We start from the raw sequence: 12,477 nt of genomic DNA on the forward strand, positions 1-12,477 counted from the left end.
AAACAATTCGAGTCACAAAGCTCAAGTCATTAAACGATTTTTTTAACGTAGAATAATTAAATACATTATTCTTAAGCATGAGGCGTCAAATGGCATGCGGCTCGATGCGATTGACTCCTTCTGTAAAGATGGAATCACACGATGCTCGAATTCATTTCTTGAATGATAACACGCATAGAGTCATGCCTGCTTTGATGTATGCTAGAATATGTTGATGTATTAAGCGCTGTATGCTACATATACATGATTTTTATATTTATGGATTACTTCACAGCTTATTTCCTTGCATGCACCAATCAAAAGAAACAATTGCTTATTTCATAGTTATTTGTCAAACGTCCTATTGTATGCATCAAATCAAGCATAGCAGCATACATGCTTATATTGCTTACATCATTCAAGAAATCGTGTGATTCCATCTTAAATCTGGATTCAAGACCCATATACGCGTTTTTTCGCGTTTTAAGAGTCCAAAATGGTGATTAAGAAACCTTTTATCACTAATTCGACATTAAACTGTAGGTCCCTCTCAGACTGGGTATTGAACATTAGGCTAACAGTCTAATTAAAAAATAAGTCATTGTCACAAACATTTCATTAGAGGTCCTATACTCGCAGGAGTTACACCGAATCTACAATAGGTGTTTTAAGCCTTAAGTCGTAAGAAATTGATCAATTACAGTCGAATCTGAGAAGAATAAGCGACTATGATTTGCCCATTTCTTATGGCTTAAGACTTAAAACCCTATTGCAGATCCAGACTTAAGGAGCTCTCTCTGACGTACTTAAGCATAATAATTAGGATAATTCTAGTTATTATAAATTTCCTGAGGAATTACTTGTTTCGTGAGAATCTCGCCGTTGTAACAAAATATAAAAATATTAAGTCTTAGATACATATATGATAATATATGATACCATTCGTGCTGCATCAAAATCACACCAATTCTGGAAAATCAGAAATTAGTATTAACATTATATAAATAAGAATGTTACAAAGTATTAATAACATACATTTGTATTTTTAGCATACCATAATAGATAAATATGCAAGTAAACTATGTATATTTCTATAGTCGTAAGAATCATAGTAAATTTATATAGATATTTTTATAATTTTTTATACTTATTATGACCCAGACGAAATGACCATATTAAAGATCAAAACGTTCATTTTATCATTTCTTACACTGAGTATCGATATATTTAGCATTGAAAACAAGTTAGACTAAAATAGCCTTCATTTATTTATTTTTGAAATTATATCATTAGATCCTTATAGTTTGCTTCAATTTATAATCCTTAATAATTTTTATTTATATTATTTTCTCCGGATATAGAAATATAAAATACATATTCCAGATGTCCTATATTTTATTAATAATTCATATTATTATTTATACATAATATATAAATTTATAGTGATAACTAGAAAATTTACTAACGCTTTGTACAAAATGGTGTAACTATTATTGTCTAAGAAGCTGTCATAGTCCGAAGCATGTTTAGATATATCATGGAGGATCTTATCACCTAAAACATTTTGAACATATATTTGGCTATAAAACATAATATACATAGGCGCCGACTATGGCGGAAGGGCGGGGGGTGGGCAGACTTTTTACCCCCTCAATAATTTTAGAGGATGCAATGCCCCCTCAATATTTTTTATCTTTTTGTTTTTTAACAAAAGATTTTTTAACAATTGTAAATAATTTCTGCGATCAAAAATCTGTGAGAAAGCCTCGGCTACATGACATATGCTATACATAACGTTGACGTGGCGAATTAAAAGTGGTGACACTGGCACATTGTCTGCTATCCTAGGGTGCCTTCCAACAAGAGACGGTGTAATGACACGGTGTGATACAGTTCATTACATCATTACATTCTTGTTCTTCGCCAATGTTAAACAAGGATGAGATGATTATTGTGTTGTACTGAGTCGCTTGTTGAAGCGTGTTCTAATTCCCATCAAGGTACTCCTCTGCTGTCAAGTCCTTGTTTAACATTTGTTAGACAGCAAGGATGACTTGATACCCGGAGAGCATCCAGGTGGGAATCCGAACATGCCACTGGAAGGAACCCCTAGTGTACCTGCAGCACATACACGTACCAAAGAGAAACCTGAGAAAGGACAAGAGGGCCCTTTTCCTGTAACCAAATATCTGCAAAATATCTTGTACATTATAGTCCTCTGAAGAAGTGGATGTCAACTACACAATATTATCCACTTTTTTGCGATACTCTTGATGGAAATAAAAATCGCTGAAATTGTTAAAATCTCTATTAATTTTAGTATTTCAGGGATAGATTTTAGTTATTTCAGCGATTTATATCTGCCAGTAGCACCACAAAGAAGTGAATATTGTTGTGTCCTCCCTCCCCCCCCCCCCTTTTTTTTCAAAAAATGCCTCCCTAATATTTTTCGTAAGTCGGCGCCTATGACAATATACTTAATACACTTTGTGCACTTACATCACCAAAAGTCGCGATAGAAAGGTGAACTAATTTCCCTGCAGTTAATTTGATCACACTACTCGATCGGGAGATAATTAAGATCAGACCTCGAGCCGTTTTATATGGCAAACGATACCAATGAGTCATGTAAGCTATTTCCCCTACTTGTTTACACTATTAAATTATTTATTCCATAATATGGAAAAGGTATGATAAATGCATATATTTAATACTTTTAATAAAACTTAGACAAGATATAATACACACACACACACACACACACACACACATATAAGAATATATATGTTATACTACAAAATTTTTATTTCATAATTTGTTTACCTGTTCTGTTACCGTTTCGCCAATATAACAAAATATAAAAATGTTGAAAGTCATGGATATATATATAATCATCATACAAGCTATTGTCATTGCCGTCTCTACCGTGTTCCATCCCTGAAAGTGTATCATAATGTTTTATGATAATTTATGCAATTTATATATACAAATATTATTAAAAGTATCATTATTAAAAGTATTATTAAATGTTGAAAAATAATATTATATATAACAAACTGTTGAAAAATAATATAAGGATGCAATGCCACAGTATATCCAGTAACGGCAGTAGATGAAGATCATAGTTCAAAATCGGAGAGCGCATGCAGGAAAAATTACTGTGTGGCGACGTTACTGGCTGTTCATCTCACAGCATCGACATCTAGAATGGACCGCTGATGGCAATGGTGGGGGTAGAAAGACGATTAGAGTGAGAGGCAGGAATAATAAGATCGTTTTTTCTCTGTTTACTGAAGTCTGATTGGTTGTTGTTAATCCACCAACCAATCAGGCTGTTAGAAACAACAGTAAACAGAAAAAGAACGATCTTATTATTCCTACCTCTCACTCTAATCGTCTTTCTACCCCCACCATTGCCATCAGCGGTCCATTCTAGATGTCGATGTCTCACAGCCATAGATTCACATTTAAAATACTCGTGAGTATCATTTATTCTTGTTTAATATTTAATGAACATCACGAATGTAATAATTCTAATAATGATGATAATTTTATCTTACAAGAATAATCAAATCAATTCAATATATGATATTACTTTCTAATTCTGTTCACGATTGCATTTCAAGACTGAAAAATGTCGACTCGCAAAAAGAGTATGCAAAATGGATTTGTACATAAATTCTCACCGAAAGATTTACGCATTAAAATTTGCTTTGACTAAAAATAGGATTTTCATTTACTCGATTAAACTTATTTTCATCAGTCCAATCTCAAATTACAATTATTAACACTTATTTTCTGAAATATGATGCTTCTTTACACCAAAGATATGACGGTTATGTGAATCTCAAATTACAACATCGTGCTTGCTATCGCTTGGTTGTATTGTGGCAATTTTTTCTGTGAGATAATTATTTATTGTATGTGCATCTTTTATTTTGCAATTTATTTAAGTATAAAAAGTGATACAATGTCGGTATGTCTTAATTACACATACACTTTTTTTAATACTTTAGCGTACCGTAATGACACAATATCCGATCATACATAAGTTAAATGTACATCCTAGCAATTCCACAAAACAGATTTGATTTAAAAGTGCTTCCATTTGTGTCACGAAACTGTAAGTAACGTAAATTACAATCATATTTTACGTATATAAACATTTTTTGCAATTATATTATAATATATTAGTAATATACAAGTTTAAAACAGATGACAATTTTATTAATCTAAAATTAATTCCATATACAATTCGAATGGTATATGGAATTAACTTTAGATTAATAAAATTGTCATCTGTTTTAAGATTATATATTATTCGCTATTTTGTGAGTTTAAAACATAACAAGCGTTTAAATTTTAATTCATATTTTATAATATATTATTGAGAGAAGAAAAAAGAGAATCAGATAAGATAAAATTTTGAATTGGCTTAAAGGTCAGAAACATTAAAATATAAAAGATTTTATTTTTTATACATCAAACAGAAATATCAACATTAAATTTATATCGATATTACCTTAATACTCTCAGATGGTGCTCTACAATGATTACCAATCGATGGTGTACCATATCTTGCTGCTTTCGATCGTCCAACTGGTCCAGCCATCTCATCAGTACATTCAACTGGCCACACGCGTGCATCGCAAACACCGCTGCAAGACCGCAGGCGCCGGCCGTGACGGAATTGACGACAATGCTCGAGAGGAGCTGCATAGTTAATGCGATTTCGCCCGCCGGGCTCTTCGTAATATCTACGAACTTACTGTACGTGGGACATAGTAACACACGCACCTTCACGCTCACGTTTCCGATACGTTCGAAATGCGGCGTGGCACCTTGCAATACGGTTTCCGAGAAAACGCCAACATGCATGAAAATTGCGCATAGCCCGGCGACGAAACGGCCGACTTTGGCATACTTCAGCATCACTTGCCGGTCCCCGATCTCCGTCACCGTCCGCCAGTCGGTCCTCATGTGCTCCACGCAACGATGTATATCGCGGCTGCGAAACAGCAGTGAGAAGTAATTCATACCACCCATGCACCAGTGACTTAATGGACCAACAGCTCTTAATTTTTTCTGCACATCGGTCTCTTCGAACAGGATGTTCAGAATACAAGGTATGACCGTGTAGGCTACTAACGAGTAGCAGATGATTACCAGTATTGTTGAAATTACTTTTTCTCTAACTGTTGTCGAGGCTGAACTTGGCCAAGCGCCCACCAGTTTTAGAAGCCAACGATTCAATTGAATACTGTAATCACTCGCGTCCCGTTCTGACATGACAGAGTCATTGACATTCATGATTGCTCACGGAACGCGTGAATGCTACTGAATCGACTTAAACGTATATGGAATTGATAGAAAGTAGCGCCTGCGCCAGCGAGCAACCAGTAATAGTTAGTAACAGGATATTTGTGCGTCTCGTCAGTCGATCGATACTCACGGAGTACGCTACACGTGGTCTCATAAACGGTACCTCATAAAATAAATTTGCTATAACATACATTCGCAAGGACATAAATTTATTGTATAATTATGAAACTTTTATACATAATTCAAGTAGATATGTAAACTGTGTTGTACAAATAATATGTAAACTTCATTGTTGTGTTTCAAATGTTATCCGTCGGGAATATTAAACAGAAGAGAAATTATTTTTTTTTAGAAAAATACCCGTGTAATCTCAAGGAGACACTCTTTTTTATAATTTCTCCTGTAAGAAATATTTATTTTTTTAATATTTAAATTAAGAATAATTTTCTATTTATTATATAAATATAGTTTATGTTTTAATTACATCAGCAAAAATTGCGATTGACAATTGCAATAATCTCCAGATAACCTCTCGATAACGTTACTCTATCGCGCTATTATCAGAGTTATACCCAGAGCATTTTAATGCGGTAATCCGTTTCAATTACTCATATATGCCTTTTTGCCAACTTTTTTACACTAATAAATTAATTAATATAGGTATTCGTAAATTTCTACATAAGCGTTTGTTGTATTTTCAGAAATGGGAGAAAAAGTTAAGAAACAATTCGAGTCACAAAGCTCAAGTCATTAAACGATTTTTTTAACGTAGAATAATTAAATACATTATTCTTAAGCATGAGGCGTCAAATGGCCTGCGGCTCGATGCGATTGACTCCTTCTGTAAAGATGGAATCACACGATGCTCGAATTCATTTCTTGAATGATAACACGCATAGAGTCATGCCTGCTTTGATGTATGCTAGAATACGTTGATGTATTAAGCGCTGTATGCTACATATACATGATTTTTATATTTATGGATTACTTCATAGCTTATTTCCTTGCATGCGCCAATCAAAAGAAACAATTGCTAATTTCATAGTTATTTGTCAAACGTCAAACTGTATGCATCAAATCAAGCATAGCAGCATGCATGCTTACATTGCTTACATCATTCAAGAAATCGTGTGATTCCATCTTAAATCTGGGTTCAAGACGCATATACGTTTTTTCGCGTTTTAAGATTCCAAAATGGTGATTAAGAAAGCTTTTATCACTAATTCGACATTAAACTGTAGGTCCCTCTCAGACTGGGTATTGAACATTAGGCTAACAGTCTAATTAAAAAATAAGTCATTGTCACAAACATTTCATTAGAGGTCCTATACTCGCAGGAGTTACACCGAATCTACAATAGGTGTTTTAAGCCAAGTCGTAAAAAATTGATCAATTACAGTTGAATCCGAGTAGAATAAGCGACTATGATTTACCCATTTCTTATGGCTTAAGACTTAAATCCCTATTGCAAATCCAGACTTAAGGAACTCTCTCTGACGTACTTAAGCATAATAATTCGGGTAACTCTAGTTATTATAAATTTCCTGAGGAATTACCTGTTTCGTGAGAATCTCGCCGTTGTAACAAAATATAAAAATATTAAGTCTTAGATACATACTTACCTTATGATAATATACGATATCATTCGTGCTGCATCAAAATCACACCAATTCTGGAAAATCAGGAATTAGTATTAACATTTTGTAAATAAGAATGTTACAAAGTGTTAATAACATACATTTATATTTTTAGCATACCATAATAGATAAATATGCAAATAAACTATGTATATTTCTATAGTCATAAGAATCATAGTAAATTTATATAGATATTTTTATAATTTTATACTTATTATGACCCAGACGCGATGACCATATTAAAGATCAAAACGTTCGTTTTATCATTTCTTACACTGAGTATAGGTATACTTAGCATTGAAAACAAGCTCGACTAAAATAGCCTTCATTTATTTATTGTTTGAATTTATATCATTAGATCCTTATAGTTTGCTTCAATTTAATTCTTAATAATTTCTTTTATATTATTTTCTGGGGATATAGAAATATAATACATATTCTAGATGTCCTATATTTTATTAATAATTCATATTATTATTTATACATAATATATAAATTTATAGTGATAACTAGAAAATTTGCTAACGCTTTGTACAAAATGGTGTAAATATTATTTTCTAAGAAGCTGTCATAGTCCGAAGCATGTTTAGATATATCATGGAGGATCTTATCACCTAAAACATTTTGAACATATATTTGGCTGTAAAACATAATATACATAGGCGCCGACTATGGCGGTATACATAGGCGCCGACTATGGCGGAAGGGCGGGGGTTGGGCAGACTTTTTACCCCCTCAATAATTTTAGAGGATGCAATGCCCCCTCAATAATTTTTATCTTTTTGTTTTTTAACAAAAGGTTTTTTAACAATTGTAAATAATTTCTGCGATCAAAAAACTGTGAGAAAGCCTCGGCTACATGACATATGCTATACATAACGTTGACGTGGCGAATTAAAAGTGGTGACACTGGCACATTGTCTGCTATCCTAGGGTGCCTTCCAACAAGAGACGGTGTAATGACACGGTGTGATACAGTTCATTACATCATTACATTCTTGTTCTTCGCCAATGTTAAACAAGGATGAGATGATTATTGTGTTGTACTGAGTCGCTTGTTGAAGCGTGTTCTAATTCCCATCAAGGTACTCCTCTGCTGTCAAGTCCTTGTTTAACATTTGTTAGACAGCAAGGATGACTTGATACCCGGAGAGCATCCAGGTGGGAATCCGAACATGCCACTGGAAGGAACCCCTAGTGTACCTGCAGCACATACACGTACCAAAGAGAAACCTGAGAAAGGACAAGAGGGCCCTTTTCCTGTAACCAAATATCTGCAAAATATCTTGTACATTATAGTCCTCTGAAGAAGTGGATGTCAACTACACAATATTATCCACTTTTTTGCGATACTCTTGATGGAAATAAAAATCGCTGAAATTGTTAAAATCTCTATTAATTTTAGTATTTCAGGGATAGATTTTAGTTATTTCAGCGATTTATATCTGCCAGTAGCACCACAAAGAAGTGAATATTTTTGTCCCCCCCCCCCCCCCCCCCTATTATTTCTCGGTGCCTCCCTAATATTTTTCGTAAGTCGGCGCCTATGACAATATACTTAATACACTTTGTGCACTTACATCACCAAAAGTCGCGATAGAAAGGTGAACTAATTTCCCTGCAGTTAATTTGATCACACTACTCGATCGGGAGATAATTAAGATCAGACCTCGAGCCGTTTTATATGGCAAACGATACCAATGAGTCATGTAAGCTATTTCCCCTACTTGTTTACACTATTAAATTATTTATTCCATAATATGGAAAAGGTATGATAAATGCATATATTTAATACTTTTAATAAAACTTAGACAAGATATAATACACACACACACACACACACACACACACATATAAGAATATATATGTTATACTACAAAATTTTTATTTCATAATTTGTTTACCTGTTCTGTTACCGTTTCGCCAATATAACAAAATATAAAAATGTTGAAAGTCATGGATATATATATAATCATCATACAAGCTATTGTCATTGCCGTCTCTACTGTGTTCCATCCCTGAAAGTGTATCATAATGTTTTATGATAATTTATGCAATTTATATATACAAATATTATTAAAAGTATCATTATTAAAAGTATTATTAAATGTTGAAAAATAATATTATATATAACAAACTGTTGAAAAATAATATAAGGATGCAATGCCACAGTATATCCAGTAACGACAGTAGATGAAGATCATAGTTCAAAATCGGAGAGCGCATGCAGGAAAAATTACTGTGTGGCGACGTTACTGGCTGTTCATGTCACAGCCATAGATTCACATTTACAATACTCGTGAGTATCATTTATTCTTGTTTAATATTTAATGAACATCACGAATGTAATAATTCTAATAATGATGATAATTTTATCTTACAAGAATAATCAAATCAATTCAATATATGATATTACTTTCTAATTCTGTTCACGATTGCATTTCAAGACTGAAAAATGTCGACTCGCAAAAAGAGTATGCAAAATGGATTTGTACATAAATTCTCACCGAAAGATTTACGCATTAAAATTTGCTTTGACTAAAAATAGGATTTTCATTTACTCGATTAAACTTATTTTCATCAGTCCAATCTCAAATTACAATTATTAACACTTATTTTCTGAAATATGATGCTTCTTTACATCAAAGATATGACGGTTATGTGATTCTCAAATTACAACATCGTGCTTGCTATCGCTTGGTTGTATTGTGGCAATTTTTTCTGTGCGATAATTATTTATTGTATGTGCATCTTTCATTTTGCAATTTATTTAAGTATAAAAAGTGATACAATGTCGATATGTCATAATTAAACATACACTTTTTTTTAATACTTTAGCGTACCGTAATGACATAATATCCGATCATACATAAGTTAAACGTACATCCTAGCAATTCCACAAAACAAATTTGATTTAAAAGTGCTTCCATTTGTGTCACGAAACTGTAAGTAACGTAAATTACGATCATATTTTACGTATATAAACTTTTTTGCAATTATATTATAATATACAAGTTTAAAACAGATGACAATTTTATTAATGTAAAATTAATTCCATATACAATTCGAATGGTATATGGAATTATCTTTAGATTAATAAAATTGTCATGTGTTTTAAGATTATATATTACCGTTATTTTGTGAGAGTTTAAAACATAACAAGCGTTTAAATTTTAATTCATATTTTATAATATATTATTGAGAGAAGAAAAAAGAGAATCAGATAAGATAAAATTTTGAATTGGCTTAAAGGGCAGAAACATTAAAATATAAAAGATTTTATTTTTTATACATCAAACAGAAATATCAACATTAATTTTATATCGGTATTACCTTAATACTCTCAGATGGTGCTCCACAATGATTGCCAATCGATGGTGTACCATATCTTGCTGCTTTCGATCGTCCAACTGGTCCAGCCATCTCATCAGTACATTCAACTGGCCACACGCGTGCATCGCAAACACCGCTGCAAGACCGCAGGCGCCGGCCGTGACGGAATTGACGACAATGCTCGAGAGGAGCTGCATAGTTAATGCAATTTCGCCCGCCGGGCTCTTCGTAATATCTACGAACTTACTGTACGTGGGACATGGTAATACTTGCACTGACACGCTCACGTTTCCGATATATACAAATGTCGGCATCATGCCCCGCAGCACCCCGTGCGAGAACACACCGCCGTGCATGAAAATTGCGCACAACCCAGCGACAAAACGACCAAATTTAGCATATTTGAGCATCACTTGACGATCTCCTATCTCTGTCACCATCCGCCAATCGGTCCTCACGTGCTCCACGCAACGATATATATCGCGTCTGCGAAACAGCAGTGAGAAATAATTCATGCCACCCATGCACCAGTGACTTAATGGACCAACAGCTTTTAATTTTTTCTGCACATCGGTCTCTTCGAACAGGATATTCAGAATACAAGGTATGACCGTGTAGGCTATCAACGAGTAGCAGATGATTATCAGTATTGTTGAAATCACCTTTTCTCTAACTGTTGTCGAGGCTGAACTTGGCCAAGCGCCCACCAGTTTTAGAAGCCAACGATTCAATTGAATACTGTAATCACTCGCGTCCCGTTGTGACATGACAGGGTCATTGACATTCATGATTGCTCACGGGACGCGCGAATGCTACTGAATCGACTTAAACGCACGTGCAATTGATAGAAAGTAGCGCCTGCGCCAGCGGGCAACCAGTAATAGTTAATAATAGGATATTTGTGCGTCTCGTCAGTCGATCGATACTCACGGAGTACGCTGCACGTGGTGTCTCATAAACGGTATCTCATAAAATAAATTAGCTATAACGTACATTCGCGAGGACCTAAATTTATTGCTTTTTAAATATGAAACTTTTGTATGTAATTCAAGTAGACATGTAAGCTTTATTATACAAATAAAATGTAAACTTTATTGTTGTGTTTCGATCGTTATCTTTCGAGAATATTAAACAGAAGAGAAATTATTTTCTTTTAGAAAAATACCCGCGTAATCTCAAGAAGACACTCTTTTTTATAATCTTATCTCCCCTGTAAAAAATATTTATTTTTTAAATATTAAAGTTAAGAATAATTTTGTATTTATTATATAAATATGGTTTACGTTTGATTACATCAACAAAAGTTGCGATTGATAATTGCAATAATCTCCACTATCTCCAGTGATATTCTCTCGATAATGTTATTCGATCTATTATCGAGCTATTATCAGAATGATAGACCCAGAGCATTTTAATGTGGTAATTCGTTCCAATTAGTAATATATGCCTTTTTACCAACATTTTTAATCTAACAAATTAATTAATGTGAATATTTATAAAATTTCTATATAAGCGTTTTTTATATTTTTAAAAATATAAAAAACAATACAAGTCACAAAGCTCAAATCATTAAACGATATTTTAAACATAAAATAATTAAATAGTCTAGTATTGTTAAGCATGAGATGTCGATTCGCGATCTGTGTAAATCGGGGGTCAACCTCACTTTCACCTACATACGCGATTTTTCGCATTTAAGGAGTCTAAAATGGCTCCACTTGGTGATTAAGACTTTCGATCAGCGCCATTTGAATCCAGTATTGAACTGTAGATTTCTCTTCAGATTGGGGGTTGAACTAATGTTGCCTAATGGCTAACAATCTAATTCCGAAAAAACTTAATTGTTACTGGAACTTCATTAGAGGCTCTATGCAGAAGTTAAGTAAGAAACTTATGTACATTCTTAAGCGTAATAATTCGGATGATTCTAAATAGTTATCATAAATTTCGAGGAATTACCTGTTACATGAGAATTTTGCCAATGTAACAAAATATAAAAATATTGAGCCATAGATACGTATACGATAATATACGATGTCATTCGCGCTCCATCAATATTACTCCAATTCTGGAAAATCGTAATTAGTATTAACATTTTCTAAATAAAGGCATTACAAAGTGCTGATAACATATATTCATATTTTTAGCTTACCATAATAGATTAATGTGCAATAAACTATATATGTTTTTTAGTCGTAAGAATCAT

General features: G+C 33.3%; 2 protein-coding genes across 2 annotated transcripts; both read right to left on the reverse strand.

Moving 5' to 3' along the window:
* Positions 1 to 1,454: 1,454 nt before the first annotated feature.
* LOC108762023 (odorant receptor 4-like) lies at positions 1,455 to 5,289 on the reverse strand. The gene is made up of 5 exons (XM_018508821.1): positions 4,502 to 5,289; positions 4,001 to 4,100; positions 2,803 to 2,916; positions 2,479 to 2,634; positions 1,455 to 1,533 (listed from the first exon to the last, which is right to left on the reverse strand). The coding sequence occupies exons 1-5, from the start codon at positions 5,287 to 5,289 to the stop codon at positions 1,477 to 1,479; spliced, it is 1,215 nt and encodes a 404-aa protein (XP_018364323.1). The 3' UTR covers positions 1,455 to 1,476.
* Positions 5,290 to 7,495: 2,206 nt separating this feature from the next.
* LOC108762005 (odorant receptor 4-like) lies at positions 7,496 to 11,159 on the reverse strand. The gene is made up of 5 exons (XM_018508797.1): positions 10,272 to 11,159; positions 9,782 to 9,881; positions 8,843 to 8,956; positions 8,519 to 8,674; positions 7,496 to 7,552 (listed from the first exon to the last, which is right to left on the reverse strand). Exons 1-5 carry the CDS (start codon positions 11,057 to 11,059, stop codon positions 7,496 to 7,498), a joined length of 1,215 nt encoding a protein of 404 aa, XP_018364299.1. The 5' UTR covers positions 11,060 to 11,159.
* Positions 11,160 to 12,477: the final 1,318 nt, after the last annotated feature.

This window comes from Trachymyrmex cornetzi, unplaced genomic scaffold (genome assembly GCF_001594075.2).
Source record: "Trachymyrmex cornetzi isolate Tcor2-1 unplaced genomic scaffold, Tcor1.1 scaffold272, whole genome shotgun sequence".
Classification (NCBI taxonomy): domain Eukaryota; kingdom Metazoa; phylum Arthropoda; class Insecta; order Hymenoptera; family Formicidae; genus Trachymyrmex; species Trachymyrmex cornetzi.